We start from the raw sequence: 27,185 nt of genomic DNA, 5'->3' as shown, positions 1-27,185 counted from the left end.
CCAGCGAACAGCTGATTGTCGGGGTCCCGGGAGATGGACACATGATTTATTATAGTATTATTGATGATCTAGCCTCACGATAAGCCATCCATAGTTTTACAAATAGACAACCCTTTTAAAAAAAACACTATACACAGGAAATGCATAACAAAACTCTGTGTCTCCACCTCTTCTTTCATCTTATTTTGTCTCCTATTCCTTATTAAAACCGAGAAATGCATAAAAAAATCTGTGTCTCAGGAGCGCAGCCATGTTCCTCCTTCATGCCCTGATTTTAGGGTACATATAATTCTGCTATTGTTTTTTGCATTTTGTTTTTATGGCACTCACTTTGCTGTCCAAATGATATATTGGCTTTGTTCTGTAGGTCATTGTAATTATGGTGATCCCAAATATACATACATTTAAAAAAAAAAATGTTTTACTACTTTTTTACGCAGCAAAACACTGAGGGCTTTTCTTTTTTGTTTTCTTTGCAGAATGAGTTGTTTTCATTAGTACCATCATGCGGTACTGTACACGGGACTTGTGAATAGCTTTCAAGCCTTTTTTTTTTTTCTATTGGGAGTGGTTTGGTGAGAGGTTAAATGTTAATAGGGTTTTCTAGGATCACAAGTCATTTTCAAATCCTACTAGGGAATTTTAAGTTATAATACCAGAGTAAGGCCTCCAGCAAATGTATTTAGGTTTGTGTGCTGGCCGTGTTAATTCACGGAGAGCACATGGACCCATTGTAGCCTCCGAGGCTATGCACATCTATTGCATCATGGACAACAATTAGGACATGTAAATGCGAATCAACATGTGGGCCATCTGTATATTGGACAGTCCACACACGGACTGGTGTCTGATGCAAGTTGCACCCAAACCCTTTTGGGTGCAGCTCACACACATGGCAACTGTGTACCCATCCGAACTCTTTTAAGATCTTCATGTTTACGATCTTTGTGTCATCAGAGTGTAGAATAGCTTCAAAAAGAGTCTTGCTGTGGAAAACCCAGAATATTTCATGAACAGTTCTGCAATTCAATGGAACCTCTGCAATGCCTCATTTGGCCTTTTGTGGTGCTGAACACTTACTGCCAAGTTCCTGTAAAGATTACAGCTTATTGCTGGGGGGGGGGGGGGGGGGGTCCCAGCTGTGCGACTGCTAGTAATTATTTTATTTTCAGAGTGATCTTTCCATGAAAAAGAAATATTGTCTAATGGAAAGACCCCTATAATTCTTTATAGTAGTAGGAGCTTCACAAACCCATAAAAAAAATCATGCCGAATATAAGCCATTTGGCACCCACCTTTAAATATAAATGTAACATATAGTGTAAAAATTAGGATGTTCTTTCCTTTTCTGCTCCATCATCACTGAGGTTTACAAAGAAGATCCGAGACTTCACGTGTTCTATTACAGCTTTTTACATCCTCTTCAATTCTTCTACCAATGTTGACTTCTAATCAGATTTGAATTCCTGCTGAATGGCCTTCTAGATGAGCAGTGATATAGCTCCACTGTGATCATTTAGAAGAAGGCATCAATTAATTGACTTTCAGTGGGAGACAAGTCAAGCATTGTGTTTACAAAGATTTTTAACTTTGTGGTTTGATTTTTACGATTTAAATAGTTTAAAAGCGTAGATTTGCTTTCCATGTTTCACTAACAGGAGTTCTTGTTTGTAGGACATGTCGATGAAGAGCCTACATCCGTTACTGGCCGAAAAGACTCCCTCAGTATAAATCTGGAGTTTGTCAAAGTCAGCTTGTCTAGAATGAGACGGTCTGGCGGAGCATCTTTCTTTGAGAGTGTGTCACTTAATAAAAGCTCTAGTAAGATGGATACCACGTTAATAAACATCTCAGGTACTGGGCTGCTGGAGGTCAAGACCTTTTTTTTTAACAAATATGAAAGTATAAATAAAGATTAAGACGACACAAAAATACGAAATGATACCAGATTCAAAATATCCAGTCCAACAATGGAAGGGAGGGCCACATTATAGCACTGTGATTAAGGTGAACATATGAGCTTTTGGACTAATAATATAATTTTTTTCCTCCATAGCTGTATGTGATATCGGGTCTGCTTCATTCAAGTATGACATGCGACGTCTCAGTGAAATTTTAGCATTTCCAAGGGCATGGTATAGAAGGAGTATTGCAAGACGACTTTTTCTTGGTGATCAAACCATCAATTTACCAAGTAAGTTTAAAACAAAAAAGTTTTCACCTTTCTTGTGACTCAAGTTGAATTCAGTCCTCTTCTAGCTTTGGTTTGCTCAGAGAACTTTGTATACTATCTCTTTGAGAGGAGCAAAAACTAGTGGTCTGGGCATATTTCCAGTAGCTCCCAGGCAGCCGTTGTAGCTTTAGTCTGTGTGCAGGCGCACGGTTCAGACTGAGCAGTTTAGCTTCAGATTTTGGTTTTATGTTGCACATTAACCTGGTGCTATAGAACCTGCAGTTTTATGATCCAGTAACATGTCCTTTATTCTAGCTTCTGGACCTGGAACGCCTGATTCTGTTGATGGAGTAAACCAGCATCTTTCTCCCGAATCTTCTCGTAAAGCGTACTGCAGAACCTGGGAGCAGCCCAGTCAGTCGGCCTCATTCAGTCACATGGCTCAGTCACCCAATGTCTTCAACGAACACACTCCAAACAGCAGCATGTCTCCTGCCTCCTTGAAATCTCCAGCTGTGACTAGATCAAGAAGTGTGTCCGACTCCTCAGTGCCACGCAGGGGTATGTATCCTGCATAGGGCCTTAGATAACAGGGTCCGTAGAGGTAGCACCCCTCTGCCACATAAGACCCCAGTATTATGAATGGCACATGATAGATGGGGGCTTTATTACAGGTTTTTCTTTGTGGCTCAAAAGTTCCAAGTTAAGTTTCTGAATCTACTGTATACAGTATTTAATTGCTTTATCCACTCACAAAGGAAATCAAGGATCTATTTTTCATGTACATTCATTGTCAAAAAACATTGCGCACACAGGAGGAGGAGTTGGAATTGAGTGAAACTTTCTGTGTGGTAAGTAATTGATTCAATATCAGAACAAAAGGGTACTTTGTTGCAGAAAACTGAACACTTGAAGGGAGGCTCTAGTATCCAAGCTAGAGGTGGTACAACAGGGTACAAGATGTGACACGGGCGGGCATGGAGGCTCTAGTACCCTGTGGTACCGCCTCTAGCTTGGATACAAGACGTGATACGGGTGGGCATGGAGGCTCTAGTACCCTGTTGTACCACCTCTAGCTTGGATACAAGATGTGATATGGGCAGGCATGGAGGCTCTAGTACCCTGTTCCCAGATGGACCCATACATGTTCTGTTGGCAATAAATCTAGTGAACGGGCAGGCCACCGGAGTGTGGCCATGTTGTGGAACCTTTGCTGGGTGCAGCTGAACGTTTTCCTGCTTGAAAATACCTCTTGGAAGCCGCCATGAGAGAAACACATGTGGCTGCAGGATGTCCTGAACACTTCACTGAGCTGTCATTGTCCCTCATACCACTACTAAGGGGGACTGACTGTTGTATGCGATGGCCCCACAAACCATCACACCAGCAGGGGGCAGTGTGCAGCTCTACAGCAAAGGCAGGATTGAGGCGCTCACCCCGAGGTCTCCAGACACAAATACGGCCATTTTGAGTGGCCAAACTAAACTTGGATTCACCACTGAAGACAACCTGGTTCCACTCTGTAGCAGTCCAGTTTTGTCGTTCACAACACAACTGCAAACGGAGGCAATGGTGGGTAGGTGTCTAAAGCAGTACACGTAATGGGTGCCATGAGACCAGAATTCTTCCAGCCAAGCGCCTAGAAAGCGAAAGCGAAAACTCCTGGGTGTTGGCTTTTTTTTTGACAATGAGAGTATTTAATGTTTAAGGAAAAAAATGGAAAAGGTTTTTACACCCAAAATGTAAAATTGGTCATTTATTCACAAATAAGTAGATCACAAGTGTGTGTGTAATATATACATATATATGGTGGAAGTCGCAGTGAAGTGTGTAGACTGGTGCTATTACACTCTGCTTTATTTCATGTCGTTTTAATATTTGAACTTGTGTATTTCTTTATGGTCTTCTACCAATGTAAAGGTGCAAATCCTATGTTGTACTGAAGTATGTTTTGTTTCTCTGTGTTCTTCTCATTTAGATTCTGTCACGAAGACATCAACTCCTTCATTCAGCAAAGCCAATAAACCATCCGGCCAGCAGGGGTCACCATGGGAAACTCTTGTGGTTTTTGCAATCAATCTGAAGCAGCTGAATGTTCAGATGAATATGAGTAATGTCATGGGAAATACAACGTAAGTTGTGACATTGTGTTAGGATCACAGTATCCACTGTAGGACTGCACAGTATATATTAGAATTGGCTCTCTTCTTGGCCAATTTTCTAGCCAATATGTGTTGGGAAAGTATGTGACACATTTTTAGATGAGTAAATATATAAAGGGTTCAAATTAAAAAGTTTATTGAAGGCTTTTCTATACATGGATGATTTTCATGTAGTATATGAACTGCACACAGACTGCATACTGAACCATCACGGTCAATAGGTTTATGTAGACATGCAACTTTTTTACACAAGCCAATGGTCTGTGTAAAAAGAATAGTGAAAAATAGTTGCATATCCTATTCTGTCCCCGATTTCTCAGATGTCGCCTATTGCTAGCTTTCCCCCCCAAAAAAAACCCACTACACACAGATGGCATCGGTGTGCACCCTGTTTTTCACAGATCACTGCTAGGCAATGCTGCACGCTGGCATATTTAGACAGGCCGTTGATTGGGTAAACGAACATTCGGTAGAGCATTTGTGCCCATCGTTGGCCTGTGTGACAGGGCCTTTATATTTGTTTCTGTCCTCACACAAACCTCAGGTGACGACGTGCTCGTTCCAAATGCAAGCTGTTGTTAATGAATGATATTGATGGTGCATGATGTGTCCTGAGCCCCGCAGACTTGTCTTTTCTTAGTGTCTTCTCTATCAGGAAGTTCCTATTGTTTTCCCTTAATTGAGATCTTTTGTGGTAAAATTTAATGTCTCTTGTTCAAATAGTTAAGTGAAGAAATGTACAAAGTGTTGCATGTTAGTTTGCTGTATATTTGCCAGGTATAAATGGTTTTAAGGCCTTAATTCTTTAGGCACATACACAGCTGGATCACAACAATGTGGACCAAGCAGAAAACAAAAAATATTGACTTTACAACAAGTTGCATTGGTTTCAGATGGACCACAAGTGGACTGAAAAGCCAGGGTCGTCTGTCTGTGGGAAGTAACAGAGACCGGGAAATCAGTATGTCTGTAGGCCTGGGAAGATCTCAGCTGGACTCCAGAGGAGGAGTAGTTGGTGGTACAATAGACGTTAACACCTTGGAAATGGTTGGTAAGTTCACCTACAATCTATTTTAGCCACTTTTTGATGCACTTTCGTTTAACTACAAAGGGATTGAGAAAATTGCTTTAAACAATATTTCTTTTCCCTGAAGTCCGCTATTTTTCAGCCATTGAGACAGATCTGTAACCTGAATATGCTGCCCTCCTCACCAGTGACTGTCGTGTATACATTCATGTACATGGAGGTGGTCACTAACCTCAGACTGGTTCTACTCTCATTAATAGACTCATAACTATGAGCATTTGACTAATAGAGCAGACCTGTCCCTATAATGAGTAAGGCAGCATTTTCAGGTGGCAAATCCACTTTAATAAAACTTTCCAAAATACTTATTGCAGAGTTATAGGAATGTGCCATCTGACTTCTGCGGTTAAAAACTGGTGTAAAACCAGACATTGTGAATGACCTCTTCTCATAAACATAATGGGCATTCCATGTGCGGTGTAAAAGTAAATAAAAAAATTACATGTATATAAGTGTGTGTATTATATGTATAATTTATATATGTTTGGATATACAGCTCATATTTCAGAACATCCCAATCAACAGCCCAGTCACAAGATCCAGATCACAATGGGCTCCACCGAAGCTCGTGTTGATTACATGGGATCCAGTATCCTCATGGGAATCTTCAGTAATGCAGACCTAAAGTTACAGGATGAGTGGAATGTCAACCTATACACCCCAATGGACACAAGCATGTCTGACAAAAGGTATGTTCACATGTAATGTGTGTTTGTACCTCAGGTCATTACAGTTAGCTATTGCCTCAACTAAGTTGTAGGAGTTTATTAATAGTTTATGCACATGGAGTTTATCTCTTTCACTTTGCTCTTTCCCTCAGTGTAATATTTATCCATGGAGACCTTCAGTGGGACATTTTTCAGGTGATGATATCGCGATCAACAACTCCAGACCTCATTAAAATTGGAATGAAGTTGCAAGAATTTTTCACTCAGCAGTTTGACACAAGCAAGCGTGCCCTGTCTACCTGGGGGCCTGTTCCTTACCTTCCACCCAAGGCCGTTGTGACCAACTTGGAAAAGAATTCACGAGAGCAATGTATGAATTGTGCCATTTCTTTTTATTTTAAACTCGTTTTATTGAAGTTTGAGTAGCATTAGGGCGTTAGGGAGGTTTAGCTACCTCAGTGCATCAGAAGTAACAAAACAGATCTTGAAAAAACATGGTCAGTTAATCAAGCTAGGTCTTAGAGGTCACAGATCCCATCCCCAGAGTTCAGATTCACCAGGGAGCCCGCTGAAACTCCAGGATAGATGTGGACATTAATTGTGGTGAATATAACGTGAGGGGGGAATTACACCACAGTCCCCATATCCTGTCAAATTTTCCAGGGGAGTTACGTCCCTTATAAAATATATAATTGTATGGCACCACTGAGTTGACCAACTTCCTCCACATTGAGAGTGAGGGATTCTTATGATCCATCTATCTCAGTGCTATCGTTTTTCTGGCAAGGAACCATGACACACTCAGGAAAATTTTGATGTGGTGCTGACAGCTTTCTTCATCCAATATTCCAAAAAGACAAATCTCTGGGTTCGGAGGGACAGGGACTCCCACCAATTCAGAGAAGAGACTGGTGACCTTATCCCCCCCCAAAAAAACTTTTAATGACAGGGCACTCCCATGTCATGTGCCAGAAGTCTGAATACCCACAGGAACATCTAATACAATTAGTGGACTGTAATCTGCCCATTTTATGTAATCTTGCTGGAGTGAGATAACACTGATACACTATGTAAAGCTGCATCATATTATTGGTAGCAGGAGATACATATAAAGGAGATTCCAAGAGCTCTTGGAATGTATCCTTGGTTAGTGTCGATATCTGTGTCCTCCATTTCAGCAGGGCAGAGGGTATAACCTGAGAGACTCGTATTGAGAGAAGGTGGGAGTACAGTGCCGATATGAGGCCCTGGGGACTCTGGGAGCAAAGGATACCTATTAAGGGGTAATGAGAAATAGCCGGTCTGGGCGTTGGGAATTGCACCTGCAAAGCGTATCTGACCTGGAGGAATCTAGAAGTGGGAGCAAGGCAGGTCATTTGTTCTGTATTTGCTCAAATGAGGACAGGGTATTCTGTGTATAAAGGTCTGCTAGGGTCCGGATACCATATCTCTCCCAGACCTGAGCATCCTTCAATCGGAGCACTTCCAGAAGTCCGGGGTTACGCCATAGGGGAGTGTCAGCTACTATGTCTGTGAATTGGTCAGTTGACTTGGCCTGCTGCCAGACCTGTGAGGCCAACCTATGTATTGGTAACATTTTGCCTGTTACAGTAGAAGGAAATTCCAGTAGGGGCCACAATCTAGGGATTTTTAGATAATATGCCAGGTGTGCCTCTGAGTTGCGGAGGTGGTCATCACTTAACCAATTTCTCAAATGTATTAGCTGGCTGGCCACATAGTAGAGGAATATCTCCGGCAGGGCAGCACCTGCGTCTTGCTTTGGCCTCTGAAGCGTGGAGATTCGTAATTTGGGGCTGGAATTTCCCCATATAAAGGAGGACATCAGGGACTGCATAGATTTGAAGAAGCGGGTTGGGATTTGCATCGGTACATGCTGCATAATGTAGAGGCACTTTGGTAGTACTATCATTTTGATAAGATTAATACGCCCGACTATTGAAAGCAGTAAGGAGCCCCACATTTTAAACTTGATCTTGAATAAGTCTATTAGGGAATATATGTTTAGTTCCAGAGACCTTCCTGCATCATTAGTTATCTGCATCCCAAAGTATTCAAATTTGTTTGAGATTTGGAGGCCGCAAAGTGAGTCAGTATCTCCCAAGTGACTCCTACTGAAAACGGGCAATTGTGCCATATGTTGCTGTGCTGTTTTTAAACAGTACTGTGTACAACGTCAACTTATTTAACGGTTCAAGAAAAAAACTATAGGATAATTTATAGACGTTGTCCAGGATAAGAAAAACATGGCTGCTTTCTTCTAAAGAATCATGTCCTATCCATCGACAGGTTATGTGTTGATGCTGCAACTTAGTCCCATACATTTCCATAGGGCTGAGCTGCAGTACCAGACAAAAACCATGGACAAGTGTGGCACGGTTTTTAAAAGAAAAAGCAGCCAAACTTTTTCTAACCCTGGACTGCCCTTTTAAGGATCAAGAATTTTATTAATTGCAGATCTGGAGAGGTTACATTTGTAAACCTCTGTTTAATTAGAGTACTAAACACAAGAGCTAAAGCTTCAGAAAACCTATAGGATGTAAAGTATTAAATGTGATCCTACCTAAATGAAAACAGAATATATTGATTATTTTTTGTGTGTGTGTTTTTTTTAGTCCTAGATGCAGCTCACCATCGTCACTGGCCGGGAGTACTGAAGATAATATCTGGTTGCCACATTTCCTTGTTTCAGATTCCACTACCAGAGGATACTGTTCAGTTAGGAGGCTCAATGAGCCTACACGGCAATCATATGACATTAGCGTGTTTCCATGGGCCTAATTTTCGTTCAAAATCTTGGGCGTTATTTCACTTAGAAGAGCCAAATATTGCATTTTGGACTGAAGCGCAGAAAATTTGGGAAGAAGGTATTATTGGCGAAATGTGAATTACTTGCCATGATCAAAACGTTCACAAATAGTGGTTTTTATGCTGTCAAGATATTGTAAAGAGAGCAATTATTTATAAATGATAGCTATAAGTAGCAATTAATGGTGTCGTTAACTGTTATCAAACCATAGTCTGGATGGAAGCGAAAAAAGTGTTATTTTTCGCTGCATTGAGTTATTCTAGTTGGAATAGATATAGTAAATATCACTTTTCTAACTTGTGAATGAACATGTAAAGCTTAGGGCTTACTCACATGGTATGTTGCCTGCGTGCTAAACACATTTTTTTTACGCACGTAATACACTGTATGCAGCAAATACGCATGTAAAATGCATTTTTACTGTGTTGTTTAGGTACCCATAGACTATAATGGGCATTTTACATACCAAAATAGGACATGCGCATGAAGAATCCTGATCTGAAGGGCCCAATGTAAATCAATGGTCTTTTAGTAATGTGTATTACACGCGTACATTTGCCCATGTGAGTGAGCCTTACTCTTCTATGGCTGTGCAGTTAGCGTCATCTTTATTTTTGTTTTTTAATGGACTCTCTTATATTTAAGGCTCAAGTGATCACTCCACATACATTGTACAAACCCTCGATTTTCACCTTGGACACAACACAATGGTCACAAAACCCTGCGGTGCATTGGAGAGTCCTATGGCAACAATCACTAAAATCACACGCAGACGTCATGAAAACCCACCACATGGAGTGGCCAGTGTAAAGGAGTGGTTTAACTATGTCACTGCAATGAGAAGCGAAGGTGGGTTTTGCAGTTTTCATATCTTCCTCAATATCAATTCAATGTCATGAAATAAATGCGTTAAATAAGTACAGATACAAAACAAAGTAAATTAACCCTTTGAATTACCTAGATTTTGACACTGAGCTAATCAAAAGTAGCCTTATTTGTTAAATAAGCCACACTTGTAGGCAAACACAGACTAACTATACTAATAACACATAAACAGTTGTACTGGTAATGTTTTTTCATCCACAATGCAGTGGCACGAATGTTGGGCGCTTAAGCGCCTTACAGTCATCCCAGCAATAATCGCTTCTACGCTTTCACACACAGTTATAGACGCCTAAAATGTTTTAATCTTTATTGATCAACTATTAAAATCCAAGAGCTAACACAAACAGACTGACACAACACTTAATATAAACCGTCTTCGGTGACACAGGGTTGCCAAGTTGGAAGCAGACCACTTTCCAGAGAAATATTTGCTACCTCGTCCACTAAAGAACTGTCTCAGAGCAGTAGAAGCTCAATATACAATGCTCACGCACCTTGGTCCAAATTGTCGAACCAGATAGTTATCATGTGGGGCATCACTATAACGGACCCACATCTACTACTCGGCAGAGATCAAATGAGACGAGCTACATATAAAATCTATGTTCCTCCTGAAATGATAATGCAAGCTCGGTTGCAAGAATCCAATACTCCTTGCTTCTAAAAATATACATTAAGGCCTCCTTCCCACGAACGGATTTACGCCGCGTAAATTCGCGGCAAAAATCCGCTGCGTGGCCCCCTGCTATTAGGTTCTATTGAACCTAATAGCTCAATGCTCACGATGCGTAATTCCACCGCGGAATTTCGCACCGTGAAATCTCCCGTCCTCACCCGCGGCATGCTCTATTTGCCGCGGGTGTACGCGCTGACGGCTTCCATTGCAGTCAATGGAAGCCGTCCGTTCACGCTATCTCCCGCTGTAACACAGCGGAAGATAGCGTGAAAAAACGCTTTCCCGCCTACCGCCGCCGCGTCATATGACGCGGCCGTCGCGTCACGTGACACCGCCGGCCGCGTCATGTGACGCGGTGGGCGTGTCACATGACGCGACGGCGGTGGGCGGGGAAGCGTCTTCACGCTATCTTCCGCTGGTAAGTATGGGGTCTCTGGGGGGCGCCGTGACGGGCTTCACTGCGGAATATTCCGCTGCGGAGCCCGTCACGCTCGTGTGAAGCCGGCCTAAATCAACTGAAAAAGGTTCTGAAAATATGAATTGAATCAACTGAAAAAAGGTTTGACGTGTTTCTATGTCCAATTACGACATTTCATCAGGAACCTTGGGGAATTTGTCATCAACCGCATTAATCCATGCTGTGACATAATATTTGCATAGGTAGACTGAAGACGTAACTAACAGGTGCCTCTGTGGAATAGATGAAAATAGTGATGCTGAGATAGTACCTAGTCTATTGATCTGGTCCAATATTCAATTGCAACCAGTCACAATTCATTCGGCAGATGTAGGGTTTTCTAAGGCCGCCTGCACACGGGCGGAAATCCCGCGGCGGGATTTCCCGCCGGATTTCTGCCGCTCAAAGCCTGCATAGGAGTGCATTACAATACGCACTCCTATGCAGACGGCCGCGGTTTGGCCGCGTGAAATCTCGTGCGGCAAACAAACCGCGGCATGTCCTATTTTTGTGCGGGACTCGCATAGCCTCGCACAGAAACGTCACTCACCCGGCCGCCGGTACGGTCTGCACATGCGCTGGCTGCCCGGCAGCCGGCACATGAAAGAGGCGGGGCCGCCGGGCGCGGGTGAGTACGCGCTCGTCTCTGCAGGCGCTCGGGTCGGGTCCCGCGGCGAGAATTCTCGCCGCTGGATCCGACCCGCTCATCTGCAGGCGGCCTTAGACACTCATACACGCATAATCATGTTAGACCTGTCTGAGATGCCAACTATGTTCCCATAACTAATGACTAGATTAGTTCATTGAGGGTATGGGGAGGGGGGATGATAACCCAACAGCCAGCACTAACTGCTTGTAGATTCAATGTATCAATGAAGAGTGTCTATGATAAGCACGTATCTAGCTTGACAGATGTCACTAATGTCATTTGTAACTTCAAAAGAGGTAGAGCCTCCGGCCTTGACCCTTCTAGTCGTTCCTTGTGCAAATGAGAATAGGGCTGATCCCTCTACACTGTGACAGCCTTTCACTTATTTGTAGACAGCTATAAAGTCTCCTCTCGGCCTTCTTTTTTGCAAGTTAAACATTCCCATATCCTTTAATCGTTCCTCATAGGATCACTCACCATACTGGTAATTCTTCTCTGAACTTGCTCAAGTTTGTCAGTCTTTTTAAATTGGGGTGCCCAGAACTGGACACTCTATTCTCCCCTCTACTCTTCCTTAGTCAGACCTCATCTAGAATAATCACTTTGATCTAAACTCAAAGCTTCGCGTAATACATCCCACAATTGTTTGCCTTTTTTGCTGCTGCATCACACTGTTGACTCATCTTCAGTCTGTAATCTATTAGTATACCCAAATCTTTTTTCACATTAAAAGGAGATTTAAAAGGAGAATAAAGGATCATTTATTAAAAAGGAGATTGCTTAAACTCTATTTATTTGTACATTTTGAAACTTCAGTCTCCTTCACAGTACTCTCCATTTGAAGCAATACATTTGTTTAAATATTTTTTCCACTGCTCATTTTTTTTATACTCTTCATTATTGATGTCTTTTAGTATTTGTGCCAGTTTTTTTTTGTTTCACCTTTTCACATATATCGTCTTTACACCAGTAATGTCTGGCTATATGTGCTGTGGACCTGGATTACATGTATAGGAATGGAGAAGTCTGGGAAATCTTTGTTGTCTTGTTTTTTTTCTTTTAAAATTTGTGTTTTTTGAGTCCAGTGTTTTTATAATTGATCTCTAAACTTACTAAGTTCACACACAGTTTCCAAGCTGAGCTAGTGTGTAGGATAACATTTTTTTTATTTCCGTAGAGCTGAACTTGCTTCGGAATGTTGATGCAAACAATCCAGAGAGCAGCACTGCTGTGAAAAATGCAAGTTTGTTGAGTGGTTTTCGTGGAGGATCCAGTTATAACCATGAAACAGAGACCATCTTTGCTTTACCCAGAATGCAGCTGGACTTCAAATCAATACACGTACAGGAGCCACAAGAGCCCACACTGCAAGGTAATGCCTGTTAGCAAACTGAAACCAGACCTGTTCCCATAATAATGCTGCCCTTAATTTATGCCAAATGCCATAAAAATGTCATTAGACGAACAGCACCAAAGAATGCAGTGGATCCATAGTAATGTGCGCTGTATTCATGAGTGACGCCACCTTCATTAATTCAGAGTACATATTTTCTTTTTTAGGCTGTATTAGCCAACTTGCTATTTTTTTGCCTTTTTGACTAATAGTACAGAGGACCTGACCCCACAATATGCTGCCAGTTACAATCTAAGGTTACAGTAGAGCTGTTGTTTATCACCATATTTTCGATAAAGGTGCATTTAGAAGGAACGATTATCGTTCAAAAATCGTTCAAACAAAAGCTAATGATGATCGTTCAGGACGTTTGGCAGGACTCCGCTGCTCATCTGATATGTATGACAGCCTCCCAATTCTATGGTCCTTGTCTGCAGTAGGGGGAAATGATGATCAGGCAGTTGGATTTCAAGTGCCTGATCAGTTTGCTTTTTAGGAGATAAGACACTCACAGAGGTGTCTGATAACTGCTTTTTGCCCTCACTACATACAAAACGCATACATGATTGGCCGAGGGTGCATAAGGGAGTGGAGGGAGAGGAAAAGAACTGTCATTTGGCTGGCAGCTGTCTAATGAGTAGCTCAACAGCCTTTTTACACGGCACATTTATCATGTAAACCACTTGCTTGATTCAGTGGTTTGCATAATAATTGTGCACTGTAAACGCATGCACTGAAACAACAATTATCACTGATTGGTTCTTTAATGCAGAACTAAAAGTCATCATTGGTCTGTTACTGCATGGGCCTGAGTAAACAGGCAATCGCTCAGTTTTGAACGACTACCTATTTACTGTGAATGGAGTCGGGTGGGCCGAAAAGATCGCCAACCCGCTCCACCTCCATTCACTGAGAGATCATTGCTACTGTGTACTAGAGCATTCATGGCTGACACTTAAGCACCCAACAGTTGTCCCATGTTATAGTGGCTTTAGTCTCAGCACAGACACTTCTACTCTTGGAACAAGTGATGTAATAATCTTTATATAGTGCAAACACATTCTGCAGTGCTTTACAGTACATGTATGAAATGTTTGCAAAGCTTGTATTTATAGAGAATATACATGTGCTTTATATGTAAATGCATTGCGTGGTGCTTTTATGTGTGGGCACACTGTATGTATAACTGTTATGTATATCTCTCGCTTTTTTGTCTTTCAGATGTTGACAGCAAGCCAAAAGTGGAATGCAGTGTTGTGACTGAGTTTACAGATCACATCTGTGTCACAATGGATGCAGAACTGATAATATTTCTGCACGATATGGTGTCTGCATATCTGAAGGAAAAAGAGAAAGGTGTGGTCATAGAAAAGTCATATTTTATGTGTTTATATTTTTCATTCCTGTCATTGGGGGACACAGGAAGACCTTGGGTATAGCCACTGCCAGTAGGAGGCAGACACTGAAAAAAAAAGAAAAAAGAGTTCCTCATACCAGCTATACCCCTCCTGCAGCCACTGAGCTAAATCAATTTTAGCTTAGTGTCTGTAGAAGGCAGACCTGCTCTGTAGATATTCTGTCGTCTTAGCTTTTTTTTCTTCCCTCTAGCTAGGACTCGGAGTTGATCTAGCTTTCCTGATTGTCACCAAGTGGAGAGGGTGAAGAGTGCTGTAGTCCCTTTCCCAAGAAGGCAAAGTGAAACAGAGTAGCACTAACTGCTCTGTATCTCACCAGACATGGAGTCACCTATGATTCTTGCCGCTCCACCTAATTCCAGTATTCTCTCTCAATTAAGTGGCGCTGCCTAGTAGGTGACCCTGCTGGTAACTCTGGGTAGACAAAGAGGATGAAAATGAGGTGAGTAAATGGGACAAGTATAGCACCATCGCCCCTCTCCTCCACACCCTGCAGTGTTCCCCCTCCTCATCCCTTTCACTCAGCTGTAGCCTAGCTCACTCCCGACCCCTCTCTCTACTGTCCTCGCCTTCCCACACGTCCACCCACTGTGCCGACACTTCTTCCTATTCGCGGTCCATCACTTGGCAGCCTTCCCTTCTGAGAGCCGTACTACTGAAAGATACAATGCCGCAGTGATATGAAGCATCCTGACTGTCAACCTTTCTCAGTATGATGCACTCTCGACTGGGACTACTGACCTTCTAAGGGCCCTCCACCCATTCTCTACTATTGCCCTGGACAGTCCCCTCGAGTATTCGCATTGGACTTCGTCAGCTCAGTTCTACCAAGTACTCTTCTGTCCTTCAGACACAACATCTTCCTTGTTTGTTTCTGCCCTATCCCATCATAAGCAGTCGACAACAATGGCCTGCCTAGCTATACGAACAAAACCTCGCTATGGCCATATCCACAACATCCACTGCATCGCAGACTAATCCCCACGTTATCTCTCTCATTTTACATATGTCAGCGAATAACTGGACAATCAGCCTCTACACAACTATCCTAACCTTCTACATCTAGCACCAGCCCGCAACGGGCCACCATCACCGGTCAAATACAACACAGTTCTCATTGTGGGTTCTGCTTTTCTGGAGAAGATCCAAATGTAATCTCTGTTTTCAGCGTTTGTACAACAACAATCGTGGTTTACCTTTTTCCTAACTCGCAAACCAGAAAACACGGAGTACTTTCCTTTTATTCCTTTTTTCCCCAGTCGTCTCCACGACAGCACCAATTGAGATTGCCTCCTCCTGATAGGACAGGAACACACTGAGAGGTAAAAAGCTCCCCCCCCCCTTCCCCACTTTCCTCAGTGTCTTCCTGTCCTGCCAGGAGGCAGGATCTCTGAGAGGGGCTGGTGGAGAAGCCAGCCAGAAGCTACTCACAGGCGGATCGGAGGGCAGTGGGGGTCAGCCTGACCTCCCTTCCAAGCCAAACGACTCCCGGGACGCCACATGGGGTGGTAACCCCCGGGCCAGGTTCCTCCCGCGGCGGCCCATGGGGGGTACAAAGCGGGAGCCTCAGTCCCCCTCGTCCTCCCTGCAGAAGTTACAGCGCGGCGCTCCAGGAAGCCCTTTTACGGCGGGGGGCGGGGCGCCGCGTCACGTGTCCAGCGCCATGACGTCATCGCATCTGCATCAGGAGCGGAGGGGGCGGGGCTTAGCGCAGGAGCGCTAAAATTTAAAAAAAACATAAGAACCTGAGAGAAGCCAGCACAGCCTGCACTACAGGTCGCAGGGTGTCTGCAGCACCGGTACAGAAATGAGTGCTCCAGCCCCAGAGACCGCTGAAACCTCAGCCTCAGCGGCCCTAAGTAGCCAGTGCGGCAAAAGATACAAAAGATACAAATATGTTGTGTATGGAAAAATTGCATATTTACCCGCAAAAATGTATGTTTGTCAGGGGGATAAAAAAGACATCCCCCCCCCCCCCAGAACAAAACCCAGAAAATGCGTGGAATGCGGGATGAGACTGCCAGCTACGTACCAGAGGCCACTATGCAAGGCATGCGTAGCTAGGCTAGTCAGAGAGGAATCGGGGGGGATTCATGGAGGACGTTAGGAAGCTGGTGAAGGAGGAAGTAGATCAGCCCTAACGTCACAGCTGGCGCCGCCAGCGAAACGCCAGAAAAAGGCGTATGTTCCCGACGAGCCTTCCAACTCAGAGTTCTATCGGGTCGGAGCAAGAGGAACAGGCGGCCGAGGAGTCCTTAGATGATGAGGGCCACAAAAGATACTTATTCCATCAGGACGATTTAACGGAATTGATTGAGTCAGTCAGGGCTACACTAAAAATGGAAGAGCCCAGAGAGCCACGTACTTTACAAGACGAGATATTCGGGGGACTAGGGGAGAGGTGCAAGCATACCTTCCCTCTCCACAAGAATATCACCAAAATAATCCAGAAAGAGTGGAGGAAACCAGACGCAGGCTCCTTCTCCGCTAGAGGGGTAAAAAGAAGGTACCCATTCGAGGAGGAAGTCTGCGCAAGCTGGGAGGAAGTACCTAGGGTAGACGTCCCGGTGGCCAAAGTAGCCAGGAGGACGACCCTGCCCTTTGAGGACGCCGCACAGTTAAAAGATCCCTTGGATCGCAAGGCGGAGGGCCTTCTAAAGAAATCATGGGAGGCAGCGGCAAACATACTTAGGCCAGGGATCGCAGCCACTTGTGTGGCGCGGACTCTGGGGGTGTGGCTAGAGCAGCTGGAGCCACACCTAACCAATAAGACGCCGAGGGAGCAGATTCTAAATTCCCTTCCGATCCTGCGTATGGCAACAAATTTCCTAGAGGACGCCGCGGCCGAAACTGTCAAACTCTCGGCGAAAGCTACAGCCCGATCTAACTCAGCTAGAAGAGTGTTATGGCTGAAATCGTGGTCAGGCGACCTAGCCTCAAAAAATAAGCTATGTGCCCTCCCGTTCTACGGCCAGTTTTTGTTCGGACCGGACCGTGACAAGATTCTAGAAAAGGCGGCCGACAAAAAGAAGGGCTTCCCGGAAGAAAAGCCACAGAGAGGGAAGACCTTCTTCCGGACCCCAGGGCAACAGCCCGAGGCCTACCGAGGCAAGGGCAAGACAGGCCGCTGGAGTTACCCCAAGGGGGGCAGAGGAAGGAACATCCTCTTTATCCCCCACCAGGGGGAGCCAAAGCAGAGACCCTGACGCCATCCCCGTAGGGGCAAGGCTGGGGAGCTTTGTGGATCAATGGGCCGCGATTTGCGATGGCCCATGGATCCCAAAGATCTTACAGCAGGGATACCGGATAGAGCTGGTGTCCCTCCCCAGAAGAAAATTCATTATCATGGGAGGCTCCAAACAACAGTTACACCTACTAAGGCAAAGCGTTCGGGAGCTGCAACAACTAAACGCAATATCCCCCGTACCGCAAGACGAGGAAACCCAGGGCCATTATTCCAGGCTCTTCCTAGTAAGAAAACCCTGCGGGAAGCAGCGGATGATAGTAAACCTGAAGCCTCTGAACACCTGCATCAAATACAGAAAATTCAAGATGGAGTCCATCTCCTCAACGATAAAGTTGATTCCCAAAGGAGCCTACATGGCATCCATCGAGTTAAAGGATGCTTATTTCCACGTACCGATCCACGAGGGGTCCCGGAAATACCTAAGGTTCGCAGTGGATATGGGCAAGGGAATAGAGCACCATCAATTCAGATGCCTGCCCTTCGGGATCTCCTCAGCACCCAGAATCTTCACCAAAATTATGGCAGAGATAGCCGCCTACCTGAGGAAGAAGTCGGTCCTAATAGTACCCTACCTGGACGATATTTTAATAATAGCAGAGTCCAGAGAACTCCTAACGGAACACCTGGGGATAGTGCTAGAACTGCTCCAATCCTTAGGATGGATCATAAACTGGGAAAAATCCAGCCTAGATCCCGACAAGCAGAAGACATTTCAGGGAATAACGCTCAACTCAGAATCACAATGCTCCTGCCTACCCGAGGAAAAAATACAAAAAATCCGACGGTTAGTCAAGACCTTCCTACGGAGACGATTATGCACAATTCGGGAAGCCATGTCTCTCCTGGGAAGCTTGACGTCATGCATTCCAGGAGTGGCATTGGCCCAGGCTCACACCAGAGGTCTGCAAGCCTCAGTCCTATCCACGTGGGACAAGAGGCAGTCCTCTCTAGGGAGAAGAATGTACATCCCAAGCATGGTGAAAACATCCCTGCGTTGGTGGACATCCCCAGAGAACCTGCAGAGAGGGGTTCATTGGCTACAAAACCCAGCCACTCACATCACAACGGACGCAAGCGCCTGGGGATGGGGAGCACATGTGGGGAACCAGTTCTTTCAGGGCCCCTGGCCTCAAAGGACGAAAGAACAGTCCTCAAATTACAGGGAACTACAGGCCGTATGGCAGGTCCTACAGCAGTTAGGGAACTCGCTACGGAACCGGTATATAAAGATACTGTCAGACAATATCACCGCGGTCGCCCATATACGACACCAAGGGGGCATAAGATCTCCGGCCCTGCAAAACATCGCACAGAAAATTTTTCACTGGGCAGAGGGCCGGATCCTTTCGATCACAGCAACCCACTTGAAGGGGACGCTAAACCAAAAAGCGGACTTTCTGAGCAGGAGGCAAATAGACCCAGGAGAATGGTCTCTCTCCCTGGAGGCGTTCAGAATCCTGACCAACCGGTGGGGGACCCCACAATTGGACCTGTTCGCAACCAGGGAAAATGCCAAAGTAAGCAACTTCTTCTCCCTCCGGCCGGGAGATCGGCCGACAGCAGTAGACGCCCTAGGCCAAGACTGGGGAGAGGGGCTGGCGTACGCCTTTCCTCCTATACCATTGATCCCCAGAGTCTTACAACATTTCAGAACCCAGGTATGTACACTAATCCTGGTGACCCCCTTCTGGCCCAAGGGAAGCTAGTTCGGTCTTCTAGCAACATTGAGCGTCCAAGACCCAGTCACTTTCCCCACCTGGACAGATCTTCTCTCACAGGGGCCACTGAACCATCCAAGCCTAGACAAGCTCCACTTAACAGCATGGCTCTTGAGGAATCCTCACTAAAAGAGAAGGGATTCTCAGAGAGAGTAGTAGAAACGTTAATGTCCAGCAGAAAAAAGACGACCCACCTTATCTACCAGAAAGTTTGGAGAAGGTTTTCCTCATGGAGACAGGGAAGGGATCGCGGGGATTCTATCCCGGACATCCCTCTAATCTTAGAGTTCTTGCAGGAGGGCCTAGAGATGGGCCTCTCTCCAAGCACCCTGAAGGTCCAGGTCGCAGCCCTTAGCGCCATATGTGACACAAAGTTCGCAGACAACAGATGGGTCAACAGGTTCCTAGCAGCAGCAACTAGATTACGGCCTAGGCCCATAAATCTTTTTCCAGACTGGAACCTTAATTGGGCTCTAAGGGCCATGACAACGGTACCATTCGAGCTGATCGAAGCACTACCCATAAAAATGCTTACTATCAAGACCATTTTCTTAGTAGCCATCACCTCCGCAAGACGGGTTAGCGAGCTGCAGGCCTTGTCCATTTGCCACCCGTTCCTGAAAATCTCGGACACCAAATTAGTATTTAAAACGGACCCAGCGTTTATGCCAAAAGTAGTATCACATTTTCATAGGTCCCAAGACATAATAATCCCCTCATTTTTTAGTAAACCTAAAAATGAGGAAGAAAAAACCCTAAGCTGCCTGGACGTTAGGAGAGCAGTCCTAGGCTACATAGAGGCGACAAGCCACTGGAGGCGGGACGACAACTTGTTTGTCCAGTTCAGTGGCCCAAATAAAGGGAGCAAAGCAGCGAAAAGCTCCATAGCGAGGTGGATCCGCCTAGCCATCATAGAGTCCTATAAGGCCCTCGGGAAGGAAATCCCCTTAGCTCTTAAAGCCCATTCTACAAGGGCAGTAGCATCCTCATGGGCCGAACATAGCTCAGCCTCGGTCAAGCAGATATGCAAAGCCGCAGTCTGGAAGAAACCCCACACGTTCATTAAACACTATAGGCTAAAAGTGCAGCAGGACGAGGACATGGCCTTCGGCCACAAAGTCCTCTCGGCAGCAATCCCACCCTAGGGAGACTTTAGTTGGTACGTCTCAATTGGTGCTGTCATGGAGACGACTGGGGAAAAAAGAGGTTATACCTACCCGATAATCGGGTTTCCAGTAGTCTCCACGACAGCACCTGTACCCCCCCCCCCCCCAAAATTGATAGAAAAGAAACTATAGAATATAATATAAAAAATAAATAAATATATAATATAATTTTATAATCAACAAAAAACCCCGGTTAAGGGAAGAAATGTAAGTTGAGCTCCTACCCCGGCAATTCGTTAGAATCCACTGAGGAAAGGGGGGGAGCTTTTAACCTCTCAGTGTGTTCCTGTCCTATCAGGAGGAGGCAATCTCAATTGGTGCTGTCGTGGAGACTACTGGAAACCCGATTATCGGGTAGGTATAATCTCTTTTTTTCTTCTGTTCTTCTTCAGCTCTCTGAAGATCGAGTTTCTCTCTCTCTCTCTCTCTCTCTCCAGCTACGGAAATCTGTTTTTGGTGAGATGTTTTCCACCGCCAGTTAATTTGTTTTTAGTATTAGGCGTACCCTTGTAGCACATGATGGCATCTTCCCTCTCATTGGCCACCCTACTATGTGTGCAGACACCCCATTGACCATGGTCAGTGTCTTTGTTACTTCTCATTCTACAGGACGTATTACTCGGCAGCTGCCACTAGATCAATCGCTTGCTTTCCCCCACTGGGAGCAACAGGCTGTCCGCATTCTCCTTTTCCCACCACCTTGGGTATTGCTTTTGAACATCCCAAGGTCTTCCTGTATCCTCCAATAACATGGACAAGAAAACAGGATTTTTGTACTTGGCGTAAAATCCCTTTCCCATCATGTTCATTGGGGGGACACAGCAACAACCAAGCTGTGTTTTCCTTGTTTGGTAGTGAGGGTTTTTTTCACAAAAACGTGATTCTCACTGTGGCCTGGTTCTTACTTTTTAGTATTTATTTTCAGGTTAGGATCTGTATTGATCGTCTTCACGTGTTCATTGATTTTTTTTTTCTACTTCTTTCTACACTGATTTAGCTCAGTGCCAGTAGGTGGGGTGTAGCTGGTTGGAAGGGCTAACTTTCTTTACTTAGTGTCTGCCTCCTAGTGGAAGGAGCTATGTTTTGATCACTTTCTACTGTGTGTTTTGTAAGGTGAGATGGGGAAAATTAGCTATTTTGACCTATGTTTGTAGATTTTTTTTTTCCATGTTGTGTACTGTGCGGGTTAAATGTACTAATTTTTCTCTGGATCATTACAAACGCAGCCACAGTACATATGTGATTTATTTATTTTTGTAATTTTTTTCAGCATAATAAAAATACACCAAAACCACACCTTTCACCTTCCGTTTCATTGCTTTTACTTTATATACTTTTTTTTGTCCCACTAAGGGATTTGATTATCAGCGTATGTTATCATTCTTCTAATGAACTACTATACTGTAATATAGTAGTGCATTAGAAAGCCTATGAGGTCGGCCAGAGGCTGAGCCTCATAGGCCACCATATTTGACAGACCCAGAGGCTATATCCAAGCAACCCATTAAGATCACATTGCGGGGTTTCAAAGGGGTGACAGAGGGAACCCCTCCATCTGACTGCCTTCTACATGCAGCGGTCACACTAACCCTTAACAGCCGCAGTAAGAAAAAAAAACGTGTTGGCGACCGTTAAGGGGTTAAAGGCCCATTTACATGTAACAATTGTTGCTCAAAATTCGCTTAAATGAATGAAAGTGCGCGATAATCGTTTTGTCTAAACACAGGTCATTGTGCACTATTCGTTTGCTTTTTATTTGACGCTCAGTTTTAGCCTACATAAAACTCATCGTCGGTTCACTCACTTCTCGTTGCGTCTGAACGCTCCCCGCTCGGTGTTTCACATAGGAATGTGAAGCACTGAATGAGAAGTGAGCAATTATCAGGAGTGATCTGCCTATCTGAACATTCTGCGCAAGCGCGAACAGCCAGCGGTGATGTCACTCGCTCATGCGCTCGTTTAAATGAGGATCGACCCGTGTCAAAGGAGCATTAGCTTTGTCTATTGACTGTATCTTGTATAACATGTTTTTGCTTGTATTCCGTTACTGCTGAAACATACTTTTTTTTTTTTCTTCTATCCAGTTATTCTCCCACCCCGAGTCTTCACTACTCGTCCAGGGCAGAAGAGTCCTGTGATACAGATCGATGATGGCTCTTCTGAGAAGGATAAGGAGGAAAGCACTAATTACACTTACGTGGACTGGAGGGAGTTCATGTGCAATACATGGCACCTGGAGCCCACACTTAGGTATGCCAAAAATAGTCATTTCTGTTATTCAAATGTAAAGCACACATCACATTAGCCAGAAGATTTGACGGCAGAAAAAGACCACATCTAGTCGACCCTCCCTTCGGATAGATCTGCGCTTATCACGGGCAGCTTGAGGTCATTTAGTATAGTTTTTCCAACCACGTCTGCTGTAAATTTGTTCCAAGCATCTCCTACTCTTCCAGTAAAATAATACAGCTGGCCACCACAGTCTTATGAAAGCTGTCTTAAAGGGGTTGTCCCGCGAAACAAAGTTGGGGTATACACTTCTGTATGGCCATATTAATGCACTTTGTAATGTACATTGTGCATTAATTATGAGCCATACAGAAGTTATCAGAAGTTATTCACTTACCTGTTCCGTTGCTAGCGTCCTCGTCTCCATGGTGCCGTCTAATTTTCAGCGTCTAATCGCCGGATTAGACGCGCTTGTGCAATCCGGTCTTCTTCTTTTCTGAATGGGGCCGCTCGTGCCGGAGAGCGGCTCCTTGTAGCTCCGCCCCGTCACGTGCCGATTCCAGCCAATCAGGAGGCTGGAATCGGCAATGGACCGCACAGAAGACCTGCGGTCCACCGAGGGTGAAGATCGCGGCGGCCATCTTCACAAGGTAAGTAAGAAGTCACCGGAGCGCGGGGATTCAGGTAAGCACTATCCGGTTTTCTTTTTTAACCCCTGCATCGGGTTTGTCTCGCGCCGAACGGGGGGGCTATTGAAAAAAAACAAAACCCGTTTCGGCGCGGGACAACCCCCTTAAGGCCGAATGCACACGGCCGGGTCAGATTCCGCATTCAGAATCTAACCCGGTGCTCGGCTGGTGACTCCTGCATACCTGTCCGGATTCTTCTTCTCTGTGCGGCGGATGTGCCAGTCAGTGCACATGCGCAGCACAGATAATGCCACACTATCGCTAAGCGATGATGCGAGTCACGCTGCTTTTCTGCAATTATAATTGTGGAAGGGCTGCGGGTTGGACGGCTTCCATTGACTTCAATGCAAGCCGTCTGCATGGAATCGGGCTCAAAATAGAGCACACTGCAATTCCCCCACCCTTCCCCCGCAAGTGGAAAATCGCAGTTGATTTCTGCTCGTGAGCATGAAAACCCCCTTTTACATTGCATGCTTATGGAGTGTTATTGCTGCGGGAATTCAGAGGCGGACTTCCACTACAGATTCCACAGCAAAAATCCGCCCGTGTGCATTGGGCCTAAAAGAAAATCTGTCTTTGTTGTTGTCCATGGGACAAAACCACAGTGCAGCTTTCATTTCTTATATTTGTTGAGGTAAAATAAGAACTGTGCTGTGATGTACTCATCTTTCTGCCCTGGCTGACCCGCACCCCACAGGCAAACAGATCTAATCATTAACCCTTTTGGGACCCACCAATTGCTTGTATGTTTTAAACACCAGCTGAACTGACGAAGGGGTTATCCCCGAAATGCGTTTTCATAAGCTGATCACGTACTTTATTAAATAAACGACGTTTCCCAAACCTTTGGTCACTTCCTATTTACTTTAACCTGGAGTGTTGCGCCTTCTCCACTGCCACTTTTTTAGTTCTATTCTTTTGGACATGAAACCTCAACTATCTACAGTACACAATTAGTATTAATATTTATGAACCCTTTCCAATCCACTGTCTGACGTCTAAAGACATTTATGATTTAAGGCTGTACAGCTCCGATTTTGGAAGACGTCCTTCGGGGTTCTCTTACTGTATATTGCCAGCCTCTCTGCTGTCGGAGTCTATCCAACGTGTCACCTCATGCAGTACTGGCTGTAGCCAGCATATAGCGCCGATGTATAATGACAGAAAAAGAGTAAACCCCAAGGAAAACCAGGATACAAATTGGATTGGAAAGGGTTAAAACTGTTTTCCCAGTGTGGCATTTAACAGACACGCTATTCAAACATAATAGTACTGGAGGTCTGGGAGCTGGAAAATGGCACCTTTTTTATCTATCTACTGTATATAGTACAATACATTATAATATATGTTTCATATTTCTTACCCCCATAGGCTAATATCTTGGACAGGAAGAAAAATTGATCCAGTGGGTGTCGACTACATACTTCAGAAGTTAGGCTTCCACCATGCAAGAACCACTATTCCCAAATGGCTTCAGCGTGGAGTAATGGATCCCCTGGATAAAGTCCTGTCGGTCCTCATCAAAAAGCTTGGATCGGCTTTGCAAGATGAGAAGGAAAAGAAAGGAAAGGACAAGGAAGAGCACTGAACATGTATAAAATGTGAACAAATAGCGATCAAATGAGCTCGGCGTGTTTTTATATTGTACAGCAAGATGTTTTAATATGACTTTGGAAGTGAGAATCTGCTATTATCTCTCATCCCTGTGAACCGTTTAGCTGCTTCTCACGCTTGGCCTTTCTTGTGATGTGATCTGCTACTGCAATGTGTATGTTACTATACATTCTGGCTGAGCGGGAGACTACGCCTGGTCTCCCGTCAGCGCTGTGTACATCTCAATATAAAGAAGACTCAGGGATGAGAGGGGTTTGATAATTCCGTTGTGAATGTACCTGTTTACTACAATGCATGCTCCCTTTCCACAAAGGGTAAAGCATTGCATAAATATGTATATTTTGAAATGAAAACTGGGGTTCAACACTGTAAAAGTTGAGTTTTTATTATGTGCAATATTACTTTTCTGTAATAACTGCAGAATATTAACTGTGAATTTTTGTGACTTTTTTCTGTTGGCCATAACAATAAATTGTTGACAAATGTAAATATAATTCATATTGTTCTATCTGGATATATTGGTTTAATGACTTGTATATGTAGCTGCACCTACTTTACCATTTTGAAAGACTATGTCTGTCTGTACACGACTGGATTGTTACTGCAGAATCCACAGCAGGTGTCCGCACGGAGAATCCGCAGCAAATAGCATGATTTGAAAGCTATGGAAAACCCTTTTTTTCCTTTCCTTGTGGAATACGCAATTTGTTTCTGCAAGTGTTGAGGAAAAATCGCTCAATTTTGCTGCAGACTCCGCACAGACAGCCTCCATTGAAGTCAATGGAAGCTGTCCGACCCACAGCCCATCGGCAATTGTCAATTGCAAAAAGGCTGCAGGTACCCGTGTCATCGCCTAGCGACGGCATGATCATCCACAGTACAGAAAAATCAGGTACGCGAGTCACCGGCCGAGGTCACAGACAGATTCCACTGCGGGAACCAGCATGCGGAATCTGGCTCTGCTGTGTGCAGCCAGGCCTATGTCACCACCTACCGTGTTTCCCCGAAAATAAGGCACCCCCGAAAGTAAGACACATTAAGAAATTTGCAGAAATCACAAATATAACGCACACCCCGATAATAAGGCATACTAAAGTGTGCAGGCAAGTCGAGAGGCCTGTCCCCTGCTGCCATCCCCGTTGTCTCCTACCTCCTCCTGTGCTGTACGAGTGTGCTGTTGTGAGCTCCCCTTGCTGGCTGGAAAAGTCCATACTGTCATTCTGTTGCTGCTGTACACGTCTGCTGTGATGAGCTCCCCCTGGTGGCCGGAAGCTGCAATACCATCCCTGCTTACAAGTGGTACAGGAACTTCTGTCTGCAAACAAGTACGTTACTTAAATTACAGCCCTTATTTTTTTTATGGCTCTGTGTGTGAGTCAGGCAACCATATGTGTGATTCTTAAGGCTGGGTTCTCACAGGGTGTATTTCCAGCCTTAGGGGGTGAGCATTACAGTCTCCAGACAGTGTGTGGGAGCAAGGTACTTTACAGCTCTTATTTTTTTGTGGCCCTGTATGTGAGTCAGGCAAATTTTCTGTGCCAGAAAATGATGACATAACTGTCATTGAGTAATTTTTGCTTTGTTTTAGGTTCAAATAGATTTTATTGTACATCAACAGTTTGGTCACATTTTGAAATCATTTCAACATTATCGAAACATATAGTAAAATAAACTTGGTATACTATTGTAGATGGGTGTACTTCAGAAACTTCTTATATAAACGGGGTTAGCAGAGACAAGAAAACGGGAAACAAAGTATCGTGGGTGATTCAAGTCGCGCTTCTCACAGTCAACCCAAAGCCCCTGGTACACGTTGACGCCTTATTGCGCTTCCTCCCCCGCTCTCCTCTCCGTTTTGATCTATATTTCGAAACTGAATGTCCTGTCTCGTCCCATCTTATAATTCTGATATGGACCTCTCCTCTGCTGTTGACTTAATTTTTCTTACTCTAAGACACACAAAAAAGGAGGGGGGGGAGATGTCCGGGGGGTAGGAGAGTAGGGTAAGGAGGGAGGCAAGAAGGAGGGAGCAGGGGTGGAGGGGGGGGAGGGGTGAAGAGGGGAGATGAGATGTGCAGAGTTAAAGGTAAGTATGGCCGCGTATGTTGCGCTCCGGGGGTCTATCCTACG

General features: G+C 44.7%; 1 protein-coding gene across 11 annotated transcripts in view; it reads left to right on the top strand.

Annotated features, from left to right (window-relative positions):
* The window catches only part of BLTP1 (bridge-like lipid transfer protein family member 1), a 240,840-nt gene extending 214,373 nt beyond the window's left edge, over window positions 1-26,467 (top strand). For all 11 annotated transcript variants that reach the window (XM_066573794.1, XM_066573788.1, XM_066573798.1 and 8 more), the window contains 13 exons: window positions 1,675-1,854; window positions 2,057-2,194; window positions 2,489-2,734; window positions 4,152-4,305; window positions 5,229-5,386; window positions 5,919-6,111; window positions 6,243-6,460; window positions 8,724-8,975; window positions 9,563-9,766; window positions 12,762-12,956; window positions 14,199-14,333; window positions 22,608-22,773; window positions 24,813-26,467. In XM_066573794.1, the coding sequence (XP_066429891.1) occupies window positions 1,675-1,854; window positions 2,057-2,194; window positions 2,489-2,734; window positions 4,152-4,305; window positions 5,229-5,386; window positions 5,919-6,111; window positions 6,243-6,460; window positions 8,724-8,975; window positions 9,563-9,766; window positions 12,762-12,956; window positions 14,199-14,333; window positions 22,608-22,773; window positions 24,813-25,029 (2,456 nt within the window). In that variant the 3' untranslated portion in view covers window positions 25,030-26,467. The remainder of the gene's footprint in view (window positions 1-1,674; window positions 1,855-2,056; window positions 2,195-2,488; window positions 2,735-4,151; window positions 4,306-5,228; window positions 5,387-5,918; window positions 6,112-6,242; window positions 6,461-8,723; window positions 8,976-9,562; window positions 9,767-12,761; window positions 12,957-14,198; window positions 14,334-22,607; window positions 22,774-24,812) is intronic.
* Window positions 26,468-27,185: the final 718 nt, after the last annotated feature.

The sequence above is a fragment of the Eleutherodactylus coqui genome, chromosome 7 (assembly GCF_035609145.1).
Source record: "Eleutherodactylus coqui strain aEleCoq1 chromosome 7, aEleCoq1.hap1, whole genome shotgun sequence".
Classification (NCBI taxonomy): domain Eukaryota; kingdom Metazoa; phylum Chordata; class Amphibia; order Anura; family Eleutherodactylidae; genus Eleutherodactylus; species Eleutherodactylus coqui.
Note: the sequence above shows the minus strand (reverse complement) of the source record. Positions and strands in the feature narration are given on the sequence as shown.